This window comes from Carassius auratus, chromosome 22 (genome assembly GCF_003368295.1).
Source record: "Carassius auratus strain Wakin chromosome 22, ASM336829v1, whole genome shotgun sequence".
Classification (NCBI taxonomy): Eukaryota; Metazoa; Chordata; class Actinopteri; order Cypriniformes; family Cyprinidae; genus Carassius; species Carassius auratus.
The window spans coordinates 26,083,990-26,106,759 of record NC_039264.1 but is presented as its reverse complement, the minus strand read 5'-3'; the positions used below and the strand labels follow the sequence as shown (position 1 = coordinate 26,106,759).

General features: G+C 36.2%; 3 protein-coding genes across 3 annotated transcripts; 2 read left to right on the top strand and 1 right to left on the bottom strand.

The window, feature by feature from the left end:
* Window positions 1–5,932: 5,932 nt before the first annotated feature.
* Window positions 5,933–21,814, bottom strand: aox5 (aldehyde oxidase 5). Its single transcript, XM_026198480.1, has 35 exons — window positions 21,703–21,814; window positions 20,751–20,808; window positions 20,353–20,449; window positions 20,054–20,162; window positions 18,768–18,894; window positions 18,611–18,672; window positions 18,374–18,454; window positions 18,151–18,231; window positions 17,911–18,052; window positions 17,734–17,826; window positions 17,493–17,644; window positions 17,200–17,293; window positions 16,965–17,074; window positions 16,550–16,734; window positions 16,149–16,311; window positions 15,970–16,059; window positions 15,718–15,887; window positions 11,137–11,263; window positions 10,828–10,950; window positions 10,610–10,706; window positions 10,400–10,524; window positions 10,192–10,325; window positions 9,906–9,993; window positions 9,735–9,821; window positions 9,081–9,272; window positions 8,665–8,895; window positions 8,449–8,544; window positions 8,218–8,346; window positions 8,067–8,141; window positions 7,915–7,967; window positions 7,680–7,794; window positions 7,405–7,470; window positions 7,108–7,296; window positions 6,601–6,768; window positions 5,933–6,405 (listed from the first exon to the last, which is right to left on the bottom strand). The coding sequence occupies exons 1-35, from the start codon at window positions 21,754–21,756 to the stop codon at window positions 6,355–6,357; spliced, it is 4,014 nt and encodes a 1,337-aa protein (XP_026054265.1). The 5' UTR covers window positions 21,757–21,814; the 3' UTR covers window positions 5,933–6,354.
* Window positions 11,503–12,903, top strand: LOC113040182 (high choriolytic enzyme 1-like). The gene is made up of 5 exons (XM_026198482.1): window positions 11,503–11,640; window positions 11,721–11,799; window positions 11,918–12,058; window positions 12,142–12,259; window positions 12,347–12,903. Exons 1-5 carry the CDS (start codon window positions 11,572–11,574, stop codon window positions 12,735–12,737), a joined length of 798 nt encoding a protein of 265 aa, XP_026054267.1. The 5' UTR covers window positions 11,503–11,571; the 3' UTR covers window positions 12,738–12,903.
* LOC113040180 (high choriolytic enzyme 1-like) lies at window positions 13,054–15,061 on the top strand. Its single transcript, XM_026198481.1, has 5 exons — window positions 13,054–13,816; window positions 13,909–13,984; window positions 14,098–14,244; window positions 14,324–14,441; window positions 14,553–15,061. Exons 1-5 carry the CDS (start codon window positions 13,748–13,750, stop codon window positions 14,947–14,949), a joined length of 807 nt encoding a protein of 268 aa, XP_026054266.1. The 5' UTR covers window positions 13,054–13,747; the 3' UTR covers window positions 14,950–15,061.
* Window positions 21,815–22,770: the final 956 nt, after the last annotated feature.

Genomic DNA, 22,770 nt, shown 5'->3' with positions numbered 1-22,770 from the left:
AAAAAAAAAAAAAAAAATATTTATAAAAAAAAATATATTGAATATAAATGTATTCAAAATATTAATAAAAACTATAATAATAGTGTGTGTGTAAATGTAAATGTGTGTATGCATGGATGTGCATGCATGGCCTTTATGAGTCTATTTTAAACAACACTTGTTGGATGTTTCGGCAAAGCAAATCGCCTGCGTGTCGAATTGATCAGCCTATAAACAGGACGCTCTTTGTTTCTCTCCATCATGACTAATAGGCAGCTGCATCTTGGATAATAACGGACTGAAGCATGTGGTTCTAAATGCGGTGAAAACATGGATAAGTAAAGTTAAACTGTGCAATTTATGCAACACAAGCAGTACCAACAAACTGCAAACTGTTTGACCTCCCAACTAGGCCGGAAACAGCTAAATTGGCTCAAACAATCAAGCTTGTTTGGTCAAAGAAGCGTATATGGTACAGCACATTTGATGCAAAAAAAAACAAACAAAAAAACATATGACCAAACCACATATCAAAAGACTTTGACAGGATCCAATGTAACTGTGTTTACATAGGTCTTGTGCTAGTAACTAGCCGAACGCGAGTTTGCTTCTGTCAGCATCTCCACTGCTTTAGTCTGTGATTAGACCAGACCTGAGTAAACACACACACACGCACATACACACACAAAGAAAACACACTCACTTAAACACAGCTAACAGATCCAGGGTGACAGTTACAGAAGGGACTGGCTACATGAAAAGCAGAAAAAGAGTACAGAAAATATGATGAATACAGACCAAAAGGTAAGACAGCGAGTGAAGAAACTGGACAGGGATGAAAGGAATACAAGAGAGCCATGTCATGGCTGTAAAGGTGTGATGGAAAGCAGATGTGTGTCTTTCTGTTCATAAAAAAGGGGGATGGGAGGGAGAAAACTAAAGAAATAAAGGAGGAACAGTATATGAACGTGTTTAGCACTCCACACAAACAAAAACATCAAGGCGGTGACCAAATATTGTGGCAATAATGAAAAATGTAAACCTCTGCATAGGTGTCTGAATAGGAAAACAAAAATGTTATAATGGCTGCAGCATAAATTTAAATTCGTAACTAAAAGAATATATGATTTATTTATTTACTTTTTGCATTATACAGTACATCCAGTAGGCCTTATTCATGAATCACATACAAAAAAAAAACAAAAAAAAAAACTGCTTAAATAATTTGTAAAACTGTTTAAACATCTAACTTATCATAACAATATACCTCATAAATGTGGCCCTATAGGCCAGTGTTTTGCTGGTTAGCTTTAGCGTGATTAGCATCTTTCTCCACTGACAGATATTTAAAATTAATCAAGAATTCTGACAAAATATTTTTTTTTGCCTACTGCATGTGTAACCACAGATATTTCATTATATAAGAAGTAGATGTTTTACCAGTGCTTAATTCCATCAATCATTCAGTGTTGTTGTGATTCCCTGTGGCTTCAGAGGGATCGATCACACAGCTTTTACAGTTTATTTGTTGCCTAAATAGGTTCTGTTGCCATTAGCAAAGATGGCAGATTTGAATAATGGAAATACTAATGGAAAGCTTTCTCCAAGCATTACAAAACTCCTTTAATTTAACATGATAAGCAGCAAATAAAATGGCAGAGGTATGTAAGATAGCTACTTAAAAAAGTAGCTTTGTTATTCCTTGTTTAGCTGTAATAGGTTGCTAAAACGTTCCCCGCTGTGACTATCAGCAGATGTTTTGGTGGTTTATATCTGAATCTGTTCTTTTAAAAATGCTAATCAGATGTTTGTAAACAAATATGGCACTTTTTTGATGATTTAAAAATATATATATTTGTAACAGACAGCCTGGCTGCTCTTTTTAAACTGAATCGATGCTGTGTAATGGCTCTTTAAAACAGTTTTGTCATGCTATGTGGCTACTTAGCTTGATCATGTGAGTTATTCTACTAAAAAAAAAAAAAAAAAAAAAAAAACATTACGCTAATTTAATGCTTGTGAACAATGTACTTGCTACTTCTGACAGTGATTCAGAGACATATTTTAGCAAGGCTAGCTAGGTGTTGTAGTGCCGTGGATAAAGATCACAGCTAGTAACAGTAAAGTTACTGAAGTGAACCATTAGCCATGATTGTCAAGAAATCGAAAACTCATGGTCACGTCGAGTCAAAGTAAACATTCCATTACAATGATTAGCAATGTGTAACCTTGAGTCTAGCTTAACCTTTGCCACTGTTCTTCAAATGTTACTAAAGTACAGACCTACTAATATATATATCTGTATATATATATATATATATATATATATATATATATATATATATATATATATATATATACAGAAATATTAAGAAAATCAGCATATTAGATTGATTCCTGAAGGATCATGTGACATTGAAGACTGGAGTAATGATCACAGGAATACATTTTGAAATGGTTAAAAGTTTTTTAAAGTTTTAGTAAAAGTTTTTTATTTTATTTTAAAGACTTGTTTTTTTTTATTCTAATAATATTTTACTATATATATATATATATATATATATATATATATATATATATATATATATATATATATATATATATATATATATATATATATATATATATAAAATAAATGCAGCCTTGGTGAAAATAATATATATATTGGCCCACTCAATAAAGGCATTTAATAAGCGTTATTAAGGAGTGGCATTTAGTGTTTAAACTGCATGTACTGGAGTAATATAATTTAGCATTTAATACCTTTGTGTCTGTGAGAAGTTGTGTTTATTGACATGGTTTTGTCAGTGTCATATCTCACGCGTAACTGCATATGTGTGCATTTTGTATTTGTGTTAGTGTGTTAGCTAATCCTAAATGCCTGTGGGGAGAGATTTCTGACTGTGTAGGGTATTAACGTGTGATAATCTCTGTAGGGGTTCCCTGATCACACTTCACAGGGGGTCACAGCAGGGTTCCTGTATGTGTGTGTGTGTGTGTGTGTGTGTTCATTCCAACAGCTCAAGAAAACAGAAGCAGTGGGCAAACACAATTTATTGATGTTCTTCGGCTCATTAACAGTGTAAAAGTCTGTAGTCTTGAGGGGAAACTATTGTGAATAGCCGATGATTTCGTAGTTTAAAATGTGATTTCTTTAACTTAAAAAGAAACAATGAAACATTACCCTTTGTGTTTAATATATGGATTATTCTGAATAAATATAACTTCATGTAGAGCTGGGTTTGGTGGTTGTTATTGTTCTTGCTTCTGCCTCCATCTTGTGGTCAGATGCGTTATTTACGCATTGGCGTCTGGCGCCATCTTATGGTCAGGTTTAAAATGTACGTTTATGCAGAACTAGCTCAAAATGAGAGGAATCGCCATACCCATCAAATGGCATTGGGTTTGCTGAATTAAGGCGTCCTCAATCAGGTTACCTTCTCCTAACCATGCCACAGTGTCTTAATTTTAATATTAATTTAAATGAACTCCAAATGATCTGTTGGCATTTCTGTGTGTTTACATCGAAGGCTGCCGCTCCTGTGCATTTTTATAAGGATGGGGCTTCGCTATGAGTCACAACAGAACAGAAATGGGCCAAGGTGTACACACTAAAGTCAAACAGATACCGCTTTCTGCACGTATCTGCAACCATTTAATAGTTTTTGGGCTGATCTCAGCTGTTTTCTCAAAGGTGGCGAGTCGAGAACTGATCCACATCTCTGAGAACAGCACACACCGGCGGCGCTAGGGGGGGTCCTGGGGGGTTTCAAGACCCTGCCAAAAAACGCCTTACCCCCCCCCCCCCCCCCATTTGACCCCCCACCCTCTTCCTGATTATATATATATATATATATATATATATATATATATATATATATATATATATATCCGGGATAAATATAAAAAAACGTTATCTTCAAACTACGCAGAATAATAATAAATAATAATTATTTAGACATTTATTCGTACACTGAACGAGAACCGTTTCTGTCGGACGCGTCCGATTCGAGAACCGTGGAGCAGATGATACTGCCCATGTGTGATTCATTGTGAAGACTGACTCACAGCTCGTCTGAACCGAACTGATTCTTTTGATTATTGATTCTGAACTGATTCTGTGCTAGTGTTATGAGCGTGGGTAAACCGAAGACTTGAATGAAGGGCAGTCATCGCGAATGACATTACATCGAGCGCAAAAGAACCGGTGAACCGTTTTTTTTTTTTTCAACTGGTTTTATTTGATCGAATTGTCCGAAAGAACCGGTTCACTTGAGCACCTGCTCCTTTCCCCCTTAAGTGCCCTTTTGTCAAAGCAAAAATTCCTCGATTTTTTTTTTTTGTAATAACATTCCTTTTATGAATGCCTGCCCACGCCCAATCATAATATTATTACAATTTATTAATAATAATTTAGCCGTAAATAAAATGACCAACATGAGGATCTCATGACCTCATCAGACCAGGACGATTCCTCACGAACATTTTTTAATTGCTAAAGGATATTTTCAACACCATGGCAGCTGGTAAGTGGTGTTTCATTCTCAGCGAAGTGATTCTGATGTTTACTTATTATTATTTTACAAGAACGATGTGATGTGAGAACATGCAGATATGTGGTTTATATTGCTGTGTGTAGCCTGTAGTGTAGAAGTAACACTTGCGTGCTGTTTGAGGGAGAAAAGTTTCACAGGCATCGAAGGGTCTGGTCTTTTTTATGTTATTTGACTAAACTATTATTATATTACAGTACTTATTTATTTTTTAACACATAGAGGGCCTTAAAAATAATTAACACAACAATGGTAAGGCTTATTCAGATTTTCTCATTCTCTGAATTATCATTATAAAAATAAAAACAATTATATTTTAAATGTGACGCAAATGTATATTTTTTCTACAATAGCAACAGTGTTTACCACAGCAAGACCACTTTAGCCTGTAAACTCAATAATATCTCTCTGGAAATAAATGTAAAAATATCATTGTCAAAAAAAATGCATAATATACCTGACATCAAAGTGCAGTGTGAAGGATATGAATAACAAATGTAGCCTGTCATTTGTTTACATTGCAAAGGTGTTCAATGGACAGATGGACAGAGAGTGGAAAGTGGAAAGTAATAGATCAGATGAGGAGATGGAGATAGAGGAAGAAAAAGAGGCAAATGTAGACGCACAAGTGACAGAAAGAGCAGGTAACAGCAAGCCAGGAGACAGAGGCTGGTGAGAAAGAGGAAAATGTAGAGGCACAAGTGCTTTCTATAGTTTTTACTATAACAGCTGTTCTTAATTATTCTGTAGAACAGAGAAACAAAGCCATCAGGTTGTGAAAATTTAAGACATTTCAGTTTCTAATCCCAGAGCTATTATTATTTTAAACTTAAAATTGTCTTCTCTATTGTTTCTTTTTCAAAACTGCATCAAAGCATTTGTAAAATATATTGCTGTATTGATACTTTGAGCCGCGCCATTTTAAGCCTTGTTCCATGTGCCCCTTTTATACTTTGAGCACCTGCCCCTCCAAAGGTCTCTGCACGGCCCTGTTCAGAGGGACTGTCAACCACTTTAAAAAAGTTAACCGCTTTAGTCATTGGTGGATTAATGCGTACTGGTGACATGTACCATTTAAAGCGCCAACCAGTAAAATGCAGTTATTAGCCGTGTCCACTGTATTTTTTGTTGTTTTTCATGAGACCCCCTTGAAATGACCAGGACCCCACATTGCCCCCCCCAATCAAAATGGTCTGGAGCTGCCACTGCCAGCACACAATGCGTCCCAAATACCTTCCCGTCGTTTGCGTCCTTTAGTGCTGACGCTAATGGAATGGCTGTGAAGGTGTCGAACACCAGATTTTGAAACACCAGATAATATGGACAACATGATTTGATGATCTTGAAGGTTCTTTGATCCACAGGAGGCAAATTTGAAGAAATCATAAAATGCACTATAAAACTGTCAAATCACAGTTTTATTATATCTAAACACAAGCCACCTGATTCAACACCCAACTATTATTAGCTGTTTGCCAAACGATGATCTACTAAAAAAAAAAAAAAAAAAAAAAAAACATGCATGCAATCATATCTCAAGAACTATTTATTGTTATTCAAGCTTATTATTAACATTTTTATTTTAATCTCACATAAATCAGTTCACGTGACACTTAGGATTTGCTTTAACAGTTATTATAATAAATGTGAATGAAATAAATCTACATTCTACTACTGACTAAGAAAGTTCCTTATTGCCTATATTAAACATTAACTGCATAATAAAAATATTAAGGAAGCCTGATATCCAGTTCATGAGCTCAAAGTCTCAATGAAAAGGAAGTGACAGCTTGTTTAAATGAGGCATTACAAATGTTTTTCTTCACACGTTGATGGCCCAGGGTTTGGTTTTTACTTTCCTGTCTGGTGGATTCTGTTTGAGAGAGAGAGAGAGAGAGAGAGAGAGAAAGTAAATTATAAAATCGTAAATTTATTTATAGGAGCTAGTAATAATATGAAAAATACAATCTAGTAAGTGTATTATAGTGTATTATAATATATTAAAAACAAAAATGTAGATTTTTAAAATTATGAATATGCATTTACTCTATTAACAATGTTCACCCACCATCCTGGTAAAGCAGTCTTCACAGGCCATACGTATCTTTTCTGCAGTAGCAGGAGAAGAGAAAGGAAAACTCTCGCTCAGGCCTCTCTCTCTCCTTGCGGCTGCAATTGCTTCTTTAATGGCGAAAAACAAAGTGCAGCCGAAAAACACAGGAGGCTCCCCGATCCCCTATAAAAAAATATAAAAATACATTTATAACCAATATTTCAACAAATGATAAAATCCCACTGTTCATAAATATCCTGTTTTATTCAGAATGTCAGATTACTGAAGAAGTAGAGGTTGCAAACGTTGTTTAATGTGCTCAAATGATTGAAGTCTGCTGTTAACCTGCTTGACCTGAAGAGATTTCTTTTTAATCATAGAAGCCTAGACACAATTTGGTAATTGTTATGTCTGCAGTTATCACTGAAAGGTAAATATTGCTAGTTATTTGCTATTTATTTTTACTTAAACAGCTTTGATTTTATTTGAACTTGTGTTGACAGTCAGGTTTTTTTTTCTTACCTTTGATGAGTAGATGGCGTGAGGATTCTCTGCGTTCCTCAGCAGGTGGACGTTAAGCTGAGGAGGGATGTCACACAGAGCTGGGATTTTATACCGAGAGGGTCCCCTGGTTAACAACACACCCTCAGGAGAAAACTGCAACTCCTCTATAGTATAGAGCCCAATTCCCTGGACAAAACCTCCCTCCACCTGTAAACGCACACATTTATCAATATCTGTAGTTTATGGTCACTGATTTATACCCTAATTCCCTAAACCGTTTTTATCTGAGGTACAATAATAACATATCTTAAATACCTGTCCAACATCCAGAGCAGGGTTTATGCTCCGGCCAACATCCATCACGATGTCAGTTCTAATGTTCTGTAAAATATAATTTCACAGTCCACAAAATTGTCATATTCAAACTGTAAATGTGCCCACAATCTGAGAAATTGCATCTTTATGAATCCAAGCCATAGACACACGTCAATAACTGCTCATGAATCTTTACTGATATGATATCTAAGTTATATAGCCAAATCATATTAGTATTTATGAATATAAATGACAAAAAAGAAAAAGACAAGTACCTTGTGATCTCCTGTCAAGCAGTCAATTTCCACCTCTGAGCAACAGGCCCCGAAAGTAAAGTAGTAGTACGCGTTGCCTTCACTCTTTTCCCAGTCAATATTGGTATGGGGACCCCTGGTATAAGCAAATTGTTTATAAAATTGAATATTTATTTATTATTAAGACACTTTAACAGTATGTAATCCCAGCTAACTAAATAATTTGCTTTACGCTAGTACAAGATTAAATACATACATAAAGAAACCTGTTGCTGACAAACTGATCTTCTGGCAATATGCTTCCACAACCTGGAAACATAACAGCAATTAACTGATTTTCGTTTGTCTGTCCATCAATAATTCAGTTTGTATTAAACAGTTGAGTACTTGCATGTCACTCTTACTAACCAGTTGTTGCCAGGTGAATTGGGGATGTTTCTTTATGAGTGGCTCCAGACGTCTCATCAGTTTCTCACAGCCATCCTTGATGCAAAATAGTACAATTTCAGTCGTGAAAAAGACATTTGTATAAATACTAAATCAGTTACTGTTCCTATACCTTGACTGCCATCCCGACAGCATCCGTGCCAAAGGATGCAGCAGATGGCGCAGCATTGGGCACATTTCCTGTGCAGGTCTCCTTGATGTGGATCGAAGACATTGGAACCTTCAGAATGCGACTTGCAATCTGCAATTTGAAAGTGAAGGTTGACAATAGCAATATTTAAGTGGCATAGTTCATGTAATATTTGTATTTGAATCCATTGTTCAACACTGAGACTCATCGCACCTGTATGGCTTTGGTGTTGATACCTTGACCCATCTCGGTTCCTCCATGTGAGATCAGAACCGATCCATCTTTGTAGATGTTTACCAATGCTGCTCCCTGTAATTAGTTCCAAATAAATGGTCCAATATTGGATATTCTTTGTAGTAGTATTGACGTGAAAAGTGATAGTGAACTAACTGCACCATTTTATGTGTTGTAATGCACGTTTTCACCCACCTGGTTGTAGAAACCTTTTGAGAACCCAATTCCAAATTTCTGTGGGACAATGGAGATCCCTCTCTTCTTCCAGTGGTTGTGAGCATTAAACTGCTTGATAGACAGGCATCGATGGGCGTAGTCCGATTTCTCAAGACACTCATTCCAGCACCGTACCATGTCACAGGGAGAAAAGAGCTGCTTGTGGTGGGTGTAGCATTTCTCGTCCTTGTACATGTTAATGTCTCTCACCTGTACAATAGATGTATATATTTTAGATTGTGTATTTAGAGAGTTTAAATGAAAAACTCAGTTTGTCATGATCTGACTACAGTTGTAGTTTTTTTTAACATACTTTTTTTTGGTTGCCAGTTAAAATCTTAACCCATTAAGACTGTTTGAATACCGTTTAATCAACTTTAAGTATTTAATCCCACCTGATGTGCAGGTAAGCCACACCTGACAGCCACCTCATGTAACACGCTCTCAATGATGGTCAACCCTTGAGGTCCACCAAAGCCTCGGAAGGCTGTATAGGATGGTAAGTAAGTCTTGCACACCAGTCCACGTCCTCGTAGATTCGGAATCTTGTAGCCATTATCCATGTGAAGGAGAGCTTTCTCCATGATCTGGAAGTAAATGACAAAAGATACAATGTATGTGACTTAGAGACTGACCTATTGTGAAGGCTTACCATATGTACGGTACGGCTGAGCATTGGTTCTCTCGCTCTCAGTTATTTTGCTTCTACTAGCTGTTTATTATAGTAGGTATGCAAAGCAGAGAGACATATGTAGGATACCCTCTATTGGAGACTGTGCGGGAATATGCAGCTCATTTGCATTTAAAGTGATAAACACCGAAGGAGCTCTGATTTTAGAATCGCCTCAAAAAAGGCAAATTCCAGATGTTATTTTGAGCTAAAATTTCACTGACACATTCTCGGGAAACCCAAAACCAATAATACACAGTGTATAAAGGGGCATAATAGGCGCCCTTTAAGGTAACCTAGCTCAAAGTTCCAAGGATTGGTAATTTATAAATTTAAAGCATTTCATTTTTTCTGGTTTAAGTCTTGAAAACCAACATACAAAAGAGGATTCATCTAGAGTGCATCCTCCATTACTGTAGTATGTGATATCAGCAGCCAAGATTGTTCCATCATTCAAGTATCCAACCTGTAGGGAAAAGGCAGAACATAAGCTGTTGTTTTGTTGCACATTTATCCAGTCAAAATACTGTTACCAATAGTGACACATTACCTTGTACTTTCCCAAGAAAGGAGACCTGCCACTGGTGATTAGCATGTCATCTTCACGTTCTAGTACACATCGCACAGCACGGCCAGTCCTGTGGTTAAATTTGAGTGTACAGACAGTGTACTTAGCTTTAGCATTGTGTAAAAAAAAAACAAAAACTTTCATAGTATACTATCTTTGCATTCCACAGAAACAAGTAAACAGCATTTAAGATAAGCAATAAAGGAAAATACACAAGCAAATAAATAAGAGTTCTTCTATAAAAGATACAAGTCTCATTTTGCCATACTTGTAAGCAGCTGTAGCAGCGATGGCGGATAATGATGCAATCTTCATGACTTTACCCCCAAATCCACCTCCTAGCCTCTTCACATGACACGTGATCTTATTGGAGTCAATTCCGAGAGTGATGCCCACCACTTCCTGTTAAAAGTAGGAAATTAGTCCAACAATTGAGAAATAAACTCATCAGTCTATGTCCATGGAGCAATACAGACCTGAGTATAAGCTGCATGCTGACTGGCAACATAAAGCTCCAGTTCACCTGCCTCTTGCTTAGGAATCGCAACCAGTCCCTGAGTTTCCATGTAGAAATGTTCCTGACCACCCATATACAGCTCACCTGGGAAGTATGTAAAAAATTCAAATACTATACAAGTATTTTATATGGAGAGATTCAAATTAGATTCAGATTTAATTGTACAAACCCTGTAGTATGTGGTCTGCTTTCTCAAACCCTTCTTCCACATTTCCTCTTTCCAGTTTTCTCTTGGGATCAAAAAATGACTGGTGTTCTATGGCCTCCTTAATAAAATTTAAAAAAAAAATTTTTGAAGTGATTAGTAGAATTAGATAAACCTGCTGCTCCTCGTCTTTTGATTAGCACTCCATTATAAATTATTTTCTGCACATGATTTACAAATACCTCTATAGTGAAAAAGACAGGTTGGATGTCCTCGTACGATATGGCCACCTGCTCAGCTGCTCGTTTGGCTTGTTCTCTGGTTTCAGCCACGATGGCACCAATAATCTGCCCTGCACAAATGACCTGCAAAGGGCAAACCGACAAGACACAACATTGCAATGTACCTGAAATGCAAAATAAGCATTCTTGATTTAGGAGTACTAACAACTACTAATGCACAGTATAGTAAGGGTTGAATAATATAATCTGAGATATGAATCATTTAGTATTCCGATGTTTCTTTAAAACAGATACTATTTATTGTGGTACCTCCTCTTCAGCAAAAAGCTCCTCTGGGTTGTTGAACCAGAGTCTTTGATTCTGACCAGGGACATCCTTGGCAGAGATGAAGGTGACCACTCCAGGCATGGCTAGAGCCACCGATGCATCTATAGAGCTGATGTAAAGATAATAAAGTTGAGACAATGAGATTTGGATTGTCAAAGAAATTAAAAATTGTCCAGCCCATACACTCTATAAATTAGATAAACAAGCTGGAGTTCCTCCCTTTATTTTGCAAGGCTTTGGACTTAACGGAGTGTGTACTCCCTTTGGTTAAACACATTAGTCTCTGGACACTAAGACCCTATCCATAATCCACCAGTAGACCCACCTAGTCAGGTGAATATAAAGTCCTGGTCTGACAGCACAAAGACACAAGCTCAGCACAAGAGCATCCTGAATATCTCTATACACTGAGACAACATGGACACAAGAGCCTCCCTCTCCTTCCTGCTGCTGCTGTTTGGCGTCTCGCAGGCGTCTTCTCTCATGGTAAGATCAGGTCTAGACTTTCCCTTAAATTATGAATGTTCCTAAAAAAGTAATTTTATCTTCTCTGTTTCTGCCTCCAGGAGGAAAGGTTTGAAGGAGTGTTTGTGTCAGAGCCTGAACCTCTGGACATCACTACAAGGATTTTGGAGTCCAACAATGGTCAGGCACCTTGTAGATTTCTTATGAATTCATCAATGTGTTTCAGAGAATAGGGGTAAACTGCAATATGTTTAGATATGTTTTACTATTTCATAAATATGTTTCTCTTTAAATACAGGATCTTCTGAACTCTTGATTGAAGGAGATCTGGTGTTTCCCAAAACCAGAAATGCTCTCTACTGCTTTAACAACAACTGTTTCTGGAAGAAAAACTCGAACAACATAGTGGAGGTCCCTTACGTCGTGAGCAGTGAATTCTGTGAGTGAATCTCCTTCATTCATTGAACATATCTATGATTCATGTAGATCTCATTTGAAATCTGTTGTCCTTTTTGTTTGCAGCCAGTTATGAGAGATCAGTGATTGCGAACGCCATGTCCACCTTTCACTCCAAAACCTGCATCCGCTTTGTGGCCAGATCAACTCAGGCCGACTACATCAGTATTGAGAACAAAGATGGGTGAGAGCAGTCATACCTTCTGGATTATGTTTACCAACTTTAAATCAGATTGATATTTTCTAACATCTCTTATTACTCTCCTCTCAGGTGCTACTCTTCTCTTGGCAGAACTGGTGGCAAGCAGGTGGTCTCTTACAACAGGCAAGGCTGTGTGTATAACGGCATCGTTCAGCATGAGCTTAATCATGCCCTGGGCTTTTACCACGAGCAAACCAGGAGCGATCGTGACCAGTACGTCAAGATTAACTGGGAGAACATCTCTCCTGATATGGCCTACAACTTCCAGAAACAAAACACCAACAACCAAAACACTCCATACGACTACGGCTCCATCATGCACTATGGAAAAACCGCCTTCTCCATCCAGCCCGGGCTGGAAACCATCACACCCATTCCTGATAGGACGGTGGAAATTGGACAGAGACAGGGAATGTCCAACATCGACATCCTGAGGATCAACAAGCTTTATGGATGCTGAGGATGAGTTTTAAATGCATTTGGTATGTCAGATAATTTAATATAGTACTCATTCCAGTCAATGGAAAATCGAATGATGTGATGGTATTTGTCTTTTGTTGGTGTGTAATTTGTGTAATGTGTGGCTGAGTAAGGACAAATCAAGTTAATAAAAAATTTAACATGCAGTAATTTATTTATTTATTTATTTCTTAAAATCTGATGTCATAAATTATCAGAAGACACATGTTTGCTTAGCTTTTATTTTGTCTTCCGGCATAGTTGGGTAGCAATGGCATATGCTAGAATGAAAAGGTGTGTGCTGACTGTCATAACAAAACAAAGCTTATGGAAGACAGAGATTTAAGCTCCAGGACAGAGCAAATCCTCTTTTACTCTTGGTCAACACCCAAATGTCTCATTTTGTCGCAAATAACAAGTACAACTGGATTCACTAAATCACTCAGATTTATTTTCATTTTAAATGTATTATGTATTGTAATACATTTAAAAGACTTGTATTTGTCTTTAAATTTAAAAGCAAATAAAAAAGTAAAGTAACCTTAACCTTTTGTAAAAATTTGCCAAGAAAGGGCTAGGGTTAGTGTTAGTTGGAAGACTAAAGGAATATTGGGTACATTTAGGTGGTAGTAAATACCAAATGATGATGAGCTGAACTATGACATCTACTCCTCAACTCAAGATGACGCACATTTTGTATTCATTTATTGTAAATCTGTCTCGAGAGAACTTTAAGTTTTGACAACACACCCTGTTTACCACAGTTTTGGGTCTGTTCTTACAGTTTAAAAATTAAATTTGTTAATTTCAGTGGATTAGTGAAACAATATGTGCTTTCTCTGGTTGTGCAAGTTTTTGGATTAACACGTAAATTCAGACAATCCTTCCGTTAGACTGAGGTTCAACGCCTGGTTGACCCACCTACATAGGTTAATATAAAGTTCAGATTCAACCACGCAGTCACCAAATTTCAGCTCAGGAGCATTCTGAACATCTCAACACACAGACGACATGGAACCAAGAGCCTCCCACTACATTCTGCTGCTGTTGGTTGGCATTTCCTTGGCGAATCCTGTCAGGGTAAGATTCTAGTCTAGTCTCTCAATGCACAGAGATAAACTTTCATTGTAAGAGTAATATACATTTCAACTTTTCTTTTTTGTCATAATCAGAAGCCTGGCCCTCCTGCATTCCAACCAATACCTGGAAATGTTGACATCACTTCAAAGTTTCTGGAGACCAACAAAGGTCAGGCATCTAGTAGATTCCTCTGAAGGGTTCCACAAAATTGGGCAGTATATCTAAAATGTGTTAGAACGTTCATATATTGAGTCCTTTCATTTTTTTTTTTTTTACTTCAGGATCTTCCGAACACCTTCTTGAAGGAGATCTGCTGTTTCCCAAAATCAAAAATGCTCTCTACTGCCTCAACAACAACAACAACTGTTTTTGGAAGAAAAACTCTAGCAACCTAGTGGAGGTCCCTTACACACTGAGCAGTGAATACTGTAAGTGAATCACTTTCAGTCATTAAGCATATGCATTTAACTTGTATAATTTTTTTTGTTTGTTTTATTTTGTTTGCAGCCTCTACTGACATCTCAATTATTAAGAATGCCATGTCTACCTTTCACAACAAGACTTGCATTCGCTTCATACCCAGATTAAATCAAACTGACTACATCAGTATTGAGAACAAAGATGGGTGAGGACAATTATACTACACAAACACATTTAACTGGCTTAGCAGAAACTCTTTCACAATGTGTAGCTTTTTAACAAAGAGTGATAATATATTAATTCTATTTTCTGTTAGGTGCTACTCTTATCTTGGTAGAATTGGTGGCAAACAGGTGGTCTCCTTCAAGAGGCAAGGCTGTGTATATCACGGCATCATTCAGCATGAGCTCAATCATGCCCTGGGCTTCTACCATGAGCACACCAGGAGCGATCGTGACAAGTATGTTAAGATCAACTGGGAGTATGTCCCAACTGATAAGGCCAGCAACTTCCAAATACAGAACACCAACAATCAAAACACCACATATGACTACAGCTCCATAATGCACTATGGAAGAACAGCCTTCACCACCCAAGCTGGAAAGGACACCATCACTCCCATTCCTGATGCAACTGTGGCAATCGGACAGAGGCAGGATATGTCTAACCTTGACATCCTTAGGATCAACAAGCTTTATGGATGTGTTGTTTGAAATAATTGAATACGGTTTACCCATCCACAGATTTAATGTAAATGGTGATGGTCTTTGTCTTTCATGGTTTTTCCTAAATGATGTTGGGGGGATAAAGCAAATAAAACTTCAAGATGAAACATGAGCCTTAATTTCTTATAAAAAATAGTTTTTTATATATAGAAAAAGTCCAAATAGTGTAAGTTTGATGTCACTTAGATGGCGTATTTCAAACAATAATGTAAGATTATAGCAGTGATATCTGCAAAGTATCAACATATTTACTGAAAATTACAAAACTAGAGGGTTTTGACTGAGAAAATCCTCAGCAGACAAACATAATCACATCTTTACTAACTAGAAAAAAAAAAGAAGAAGAAAAAAGGTACCTTTCAGCAAGGTTCCGGAACTTTTGGGGGCGGGACTTGGGGGCTAAACATGCTGATTGGTTGACTTCACGCAGCATTGTGATTTCAACCACCATTTATTCAGATTTTTTTTTCAAAATATTACTGTTATTGTGTAAATCAGACAGAAGCAGGGAATGTCCAAGACCGACATCCTGAGGATCAACAAGCTGTAGGGATGCAAAATTTACATGAAGAAGAGGAATAATTAAACATGTAGCATGTGCCTGTAGATGAAAAAGTGGATTCCTTGTCTAATGATGGTGTTCAAGTTTGGGAAGGTTTGATAGTGTTGGTAAAAATAAAATGAAACAAAATGATCACATATTTGTTGTTTAAATATGCTATTCCATGAATAATTAACTAATTTATTTCCACTTACATGATCTTTGCATGAGGCCTGGTGCTGGTTACCATGGAAACAAAAAGTTCTCCTTTAACAGATGGAATGTCATCATAATATACAGCTTCTCCTGTAGCTTGCTGAAGGGCAGCCTGGTGTACTTTGGGTCGTCCCACCGGGTCATTAGAAGATTGAGTCTCTGGTACAAGCTATAATTTCATTGGTAATGAGAATGTTTAATTAACACTTAATATGAAAATGCAAGCTTTGTTTTAAGTCAGGTCTGCCTACCTGGAAAGAATGGTTTCCTTGTGGCACCTCATTTTTGAAGGGTTTTAATGCGCTGAGATACTCTAATGGCAAATCATTCATGCCAACCTCCTTAAGTGACAACATAAGAAAAAAGAACAATTGAAGTTGCTATTAAGAAAATTGTTCTGCTTTTAAACTAATAATTGTCATAATCATACCTTCTGTTGGAGCTCCAGCAGCACTTGCATGTAAAACTTGAAAAAGAAGCTGAGTACTAGAGCCTTGCGATACTCTTCCTTTCCACCAGGGGCAGTAGGGGGAATACAAATTTCTTCTTCTAAGAGTTGCGTTCCCCCTACCAGAAGTTTCTCATCCCATTTACTGCAAAGCAAAAATCAGTGTTCAATGACTGTGATGTATGCAATTAAGCAACACAAAATAATACAAGTAGCGATATTTACCAGATTTGTTTTAGTTTTTTTTGTTAATTTAATGGTTAATTGTTGGCTTTTCTTTTTCTAAGCAATGTATTTGTTACCTTTAGTAAAATAGTGTACAGTCTGTTCTCTCATATACAATATTTTGAATGTGAGTTATGAAGACCTTCAGATGGATGTACCTTCCCATAAGCTCTTTACAGGTGAGTCTGGCTTTTACCAGAGTGGGTCCCACACCTCCATAAAAAATGTCTAGGTTTTCCACTACATTTGAGTCATGTCTGAATGCCACCTTCATGCCAGAATTCACTATGGAGAAGGCGAACTCTCTGCGCTGTGCCTGGCGAAATGCTGACACAAACTCCCACTGTAAAGCAAAGGGATAAGCGATTTGCTTTTTTTAGAATGGAAACTGAAACTCATAATGTATTTGTATTGTAAAAATGAATTTGTGGTTAAAAAATTCAGTAGATGGACTTAGCAATGACTAGTAGTCTTTTAGGGTAAGTGTGTTTGTTGAATCTTGAATAGTTTAGTTCTATATGTTTTAGTTCTAGTATTAACTTTAGTCTGCATCCTCCATTTTGATGAACGTACCGGTCTTGAGTGAGGAATTTCAATAGCCAGCAGAATCTCATCTGGTCGTAGAGCTGTTTTACCAAAGTCTGTGAAAAACTCTTCACTTAGACAAATCTCTCGAGCACCATCTGTATTAAAGACCAATGGAAAAATGTAATACTAAATATAACTTTCCATGTCAAATATATTGGAAACTGAGAAATTTAGCAAAAAGGCAGATATAGGAAATTTTGTACAAATATAATGGCATTACCATTAGAAACAATGTATAGTGTGCATTCTGCCGCTGCTAGAATGCTGCTCAAGTCATATTTGGGGTTGGCACTCAGGATATTTCCACCAATGGTCTTGAATTTCCAACATAAACAAAGATGTTATGTAGACAAGTAATTAAACACAAATTTGTCATCAAAATTACTTTTGGTCTTATATGAAATGGTAATTTATCATACTTCATTAGCCAACTTAATATTATTTTTGTGTATAAATATTTCAGACTTTTAGTTCATCAAAGTAATTTTTTATTTATTTTTTTTTGCTACTCACAGCCATGTTGCGTATCTGTTTGCTGGCCAAACTCTGTAATGTTTGAACGAGGGCCTGGTAAACCCTGCTTTTCTCTGGCCCGAGTTCCTCGATTCCTTGCAGAAGGACATCCTTCAAAACAGACAAACTGCATCCTGCCCCTACAGTTACACCTTAATAAAAGAATGTTGTTGTTGATTTTACTTTGAGCTTCAATATTTGCTAATTAAGCATATGAAATGGCAATTTATCCATGATCTACCATTGTTTCTCCATTTGATAGTTCGAAGTTCTGGAATACTTCCACCATAGATCACCAAAGGATGGACAGTTCCCTTCAGATTCATCTTTGGCCCTGTACAAGAACAGAAACAGGTTGGATGGATGGATAGATGGATGGATGGATGGATGGATGGATGGATGGATGGATGCAACCAACCTATGGTTGTGTTCCCAACCAATAGAGGTGCGTTGGGGTATTCAGATTTCAGCTTGATTAAATCTTTCAGATCTGCTGGGGAAATCCACCTGACCTTTTCACCATGGAAGGAAAGTCGTTCAGCTTTTTTCTTTCCCATAATCTGTTGGATATAATGAAAAAAATATATAAATAAAATAAATAGTGGTCTGAAAAGTTCAAATTCCTATTAGCTAACAAAAGGACACACAGTTTGCTCACCAGTAACTCTGGGGGAAAGATCAAATCCTGAGTTGGGTCAAGGGGTAAGACATTATCCATGCTGAAAAGTTCTCCAGATATCTGCCAATAATACCAGTCGTAGAAGAGTTAATAACCTAGGTTCACCAATCTCTGTCTTCTTATAACAATAATGAGATTACTACTGTAAGTAGTGATGATGTGTAAGAAATTATAAGAATTTAAAGTGTAAATATTATCTTACAATAGATTCATTGTTGTGAGAATTGCTGTTTTCCATGCAACATTTTCCATTTCCGTCACCATTTTGGCAAGATATCGGAGTCTGTAAAAATATGAATCATGTCACTAAAGAGCACATAATTGTTTCCTAAAATCAAACTCTAGTTTATACCAAATGTTATGTACAACTTTTTAAAACTGATTTGTAGATATTTGTATTTTTGTAGATTTTCTTTTTCTAAGAGTTAACAGTCCTTACATTGCAGAATGTTTTAAATCCATCAATTATTGGTCGATATCCAGTACAACGGCATAGGTTCCCTTAGAAGAAAGAAAACAGAATGTTTAAATTCCCGTTTTCAGTGCTTGAATTCATAATTCTAAAAATGTAAATTAAATCCATGAGTATTAAATACCTCCTAGTGTCTCTCGAATGTCCTCCATGGTGGGCTGTGGGTTATTTCTAAGTAATGTGTACATGGACATCACCATCCCAGGGGTACAAAACCCACACTGAGACCCATGAGCCTTTGCTATACGCTCCTGATGAACAACAAAAGTATCTACAGGTAAATGGTGTGTTCTGGATTACCCATTCAATATATCCAGTGATGGGCAGTAACTAAGTATTTTTACTTCATTACTTAAATACAACTTTCAAGTATCTGACCTTTACTGGAGTATTTATATTTTGGGATTTTTTTTACATTTACTTCTCTACATTCCTAAGCATAATATCACACTTTTTTTCTCTAACACATTTCAAAAAGACACGTCGTTCCTTGTTATTTTGAACTGGATAAATCATCACACACTACAAGACGGTGTTCGATTTGTAAAGGAGCTGATACTTTTCAAAAAGCCTGTTAAATGGATTCGCAAACACACTGAACGATTCATTTGCGAATTTTATTGAGCACACTGCAGCTGTTCTTGAGTCAACAACTCACTGATTCAAATGATCTGATCAAAGCGAGTCTCCAGTTTACAATTCACAGAATTCACAAATATTACTCAAAATGAGCCAAGAACAGGAGATCATTGGCACTACTTAAGCATTTATTATTGTAAATAAAAATCATATTTAGATCACAAGTGTCCATTGTTTGCGAAATAAAGCTGCTGTAAAAGGTCTGTTTAAGCCTGCTGTATGAAATGTTGGAATGTGTCCATATTAGTCCATTACCATCTAAATGGGGTAGGTTTTATTTAAAAACTAAGCATAATGCCCATGCATCTACACCACTGCCGTAGCACTTTCAAATTATGTAAAGTAGTATGTTTGCATAACACTTTTCCTAAAAAGCAAACAAATTTTACCCAGTTTTCATATCCGATATACCACATGATTTTTTTTTTTTTTTTCACCTGTTTGTACACCTGAATTATCAGTATAATCAGTGACGTATTTTTTTACAGGAAGTTGTATAAAATTGAGTATATAAAATGTCAAAAAAAAAAAAAAAAAACATTCATCAATCAGTATGTTTTATTTTTAATACTGAAGTTTTAAAAAAAAAATAATTTTGTACTTTTACTCAAGTGAAATGGAAATGGAGTATTTCATACTTTTACTGGAGTAATATCTCATTAGGGTATCTGTACTTTTACTGAAGTACTAGACTTGTGTACTTCGTCCACTTCTGAAAATACTTGTTTTGAAAGATGATTTATAGTTTGTTTGTGAAGGAGAATCTGGTACCTGAACAGGATGTAGTTTCGTCTTGGTGCTTCCAATGCCTTCGACGGTCACCACCGCCGCACCATGCAGAGAACAAATGGGCTGTAGACATGCAATTACCGACCAGTGACTGAAGCATGGGTTAAAGATTATTAAACCATATTTATTGATGATTTTTTCATTTAAGAGAGTTACATCTAGAGATGTGTAGCAACATCTGAATGGTTTGATGCAGAAAAACACAGGTAACAAACATTGCTTTGTTTTTTCATCACATCAAGATTTGATGCTGTTAGTTTTGTTATATTAGTGAAAGATACAGCACAGTCTCCTGGATAGGGTCATATCTGGACACCATAACAGTACAGGCCCCACATCCACCTCCACCACAGCCATACTTTGTGCCTGTTAGACCCACTGAACACAAAAACAACACACATTTTATTTTATTTTTTTTCCTGTACAATATGCAAGATACTTAGCCTCTAAGGAAATATGGTGATGGGGAAAAATATAAAATAAGAAAAATGTGCAAATGCAAAGTTTCTTGGGGAACACAAAACTTTTGCAAGAGAACACAAACGCATTGAAATATAATTTTCTCTGCATAACTTAAACACATTTAAGTAAATATTATAAATATATTCAATTTAAGTATAATAAATATACTTAACTTCACCATTATTTTGAGAGCATTGTCATATGGAAATTACCATACCTTTCCTTCGCAGGTAAGCCAGTAACATCTCTTCTGGATCAGCATTCTTCTCCACTATCTTTACATAAAAACAACAAAAACTGACAACCATGGCTCAAATTTTGCAATAACTATCAAGCCAAACATCATTCAGTGTGTGCCACGTGACATGATTGGATTTTGGAGACCAACCTATATATCACATGTGTGACAGATATGTATGTTATGTGTGTGGGAGGGAGAAACACATGATGGACTGTCTAAAGCGTAGAAAATCATTTTCATGGTATCATACTGCATCCAGCTGATTGTCATGTGCCATGATTCTGACATGCATGTTTAGTCATGCCATTTCATCCTGGTTATGTACTATGGTTATTAGAAATCAAAATGTTTAATTGTGTCATGATTTAGACAAACCTGTATGAGTTTCTTTCTTATGTTGAACATTAAAGAAGATATTTTGAACAATGCTGGTTAATCAGTTGTTTGGTCCCTAGTATTTCTTTCCCTACCATGGAATTCAATGGGGAACAACAATTGTTTGGTTCTACACAATATCTTCTTTTGTGTAAAACATAAGAAACAAACGTATACAAGTTTGGAATGACATGAGGTTGCGTAAATGATGAAAAACAAAAGAATTATATGAACTGTCCCTTTAAACATTTTGATATTTATCTCAGTAGAAGTAATTATAATAACATCTAAATAACAGGTTTCCTTCTTTCACGATATTAGCAAATTAAGTCAAAAACGTATTTAATATTGTATACTTTTATTTATGAATTAAATCAATATTAAAGCTATAGTTATATACTAATAATATAATGAGCCAACAAAAAAAAAAACTATTAAGACAAAAGTCAGGACTTTACCATTTTCAGATAAGACAAATCACACATTGATCAATTTAAATATACAGATCATATACAATAATAATAAAAAAACAATATATGTAATGTAAACATACCTTCTTCCCATTAATGTAGAAGACAAGCTCACTGTTCACAGATACAGATGACATGATGAGTTGAGAAGGATCGCAGTGCTCTGTTACTGGAGATGCTCCTGGTTCACTGACCATCAACTGAATGAGCAACTGACTGACTCGCATCACATGTTACAGGCATTGCTTGGTCTTTCATGGTTAAAATACAGGAATGCGTAAAGAAGACATGCATGCATCGGGTTTTTCCTCCAATGTTATATATTTATTTATCCTTAAATCATTCATTACACTTCCTGCTCTCAATTCAATTCAATTCAAGTTTATTTGTATAGTGCTTTTTTACAATACAAATCGTTACAAAGCAACTTTACAGAAAATTACATTTCTACAATATTTAGTAGTAGCTTATAAGTTGTGACTCTCAGTTTGTGCACGTATGACAGGATTTTTCAGAAAAATTAATACAAGACGTAGTTAGCCAGATGATGAACATTATTAATAGCAATTCTTATATGATGCAGTCACACTTGTAGCAAGGGATGTAAATCCCGTGGCAAAACATAGAAACAAATAGAGACATCATTAGCATAGCTGCTGGTCCAACAAAGTAAAATTAATTAGTTTAACCCAAGCTAAAGAATAAGAATGCGTATTTGATCAGATGTAACTACACTCAGAATTTAAGAGATACATTATTCGAATGCTTGGCGAAAGAGATGTGTTTTTAATCTAGATTTAAGAGAGAGTGTGTCTGAACCCCGAACATTATCAGGAAGGCTTTTCCAGAGTTTGGGAGCCAAATATGAAAAAGCTCTACCTCCTTTAGTGGACTTTGCTATCCTAGGAACTAACAAAAGTCCAGCGTTTTGTGACCTTAGGGAGCGTGATGGATAATGTGGTATAAGGCTAGTTAGGTTAGGAGCTAAACCATTTAGGGCATTATAGGTAAGTAATGATAATTTGTAACTGATACGGAACTTAAAGGTGGGGTGAAATGCTATTTCATGCATACTGAGTTTTTTACACTGTTAAAGAGTTGGATTCCCATGCTAAACATGGACAAAGTTTCAAAAATTAAGTTGTACGTTT

Excerpts from the sequence above, each read along its gene's own strand:
- aox5 (XM_026198480.1), bottom strand. The coding sequence starts at position 21,756 with ATGTCATCTGTATCTGTGAACAGTGAGCTTGTCTTCTACATTAATGGG. Across the intron at positions 18,895-20,053 it reads CGAAACTACATCCTGTTCAG|GAGCGTATAGCAAAGGCTCA; the intron begins GTACCAGATTCT and ends GTTGTTCATCAG. Across the intron at positions 8,545-8,664 it reads CAAAAGGTTTCTACAACCAG|GGAGCAGCATTGGTAAACAT; the intron begins GTGGGTGAAAAC and ends AACTAATTACAG.
- LOC113040182 (XM_026198482.1), top strand. The coding sequence starts at position 11,572 with ATGGACACAAGAGCCTCCCTCTCCTTCCTGCTGCTGCTGTTTGGCGTC. Across the intron at positions 11,641-11,720 it reads CGCAGGCGTCTTCTCTCATG|GAGGAAAGGTTTGAAGGAGT; the intron begins GTAAGATCAGGT and ends TTCTGCCTCCAG. Across the intron at positions 12,059-12,141 it reads CGTCGTGAGCAGTGAATTCT|CCAGTTATGAGAGATCAGTG; the intron begins GTGAGTGAATCT and ends TTTTGTTTGCAG.
- LOC113040180 (XM_026198481.1), top strand. The coding sequence starts at position 13,748 with ATGGAACCAAGAGCCTCCCACTACATTCTGCTGCTGTTGGTTGGCATT. Across the intron at positions 13,817-13,908 it reads CCTTGGCGAATCCTGTCAGG|AAGCCTGGCCCTCCTGCATT; the intron begins GTAAGATTCTAG and ends TGTCATAATCAG. Across the intron at positions 14,245-14,323 it reads CACACTGAGCAGTGAATACT|CCTCTACTGACATCTCAATT; the intron begins GTAAGTGAATCA and ends TTTTGTTTGCAG.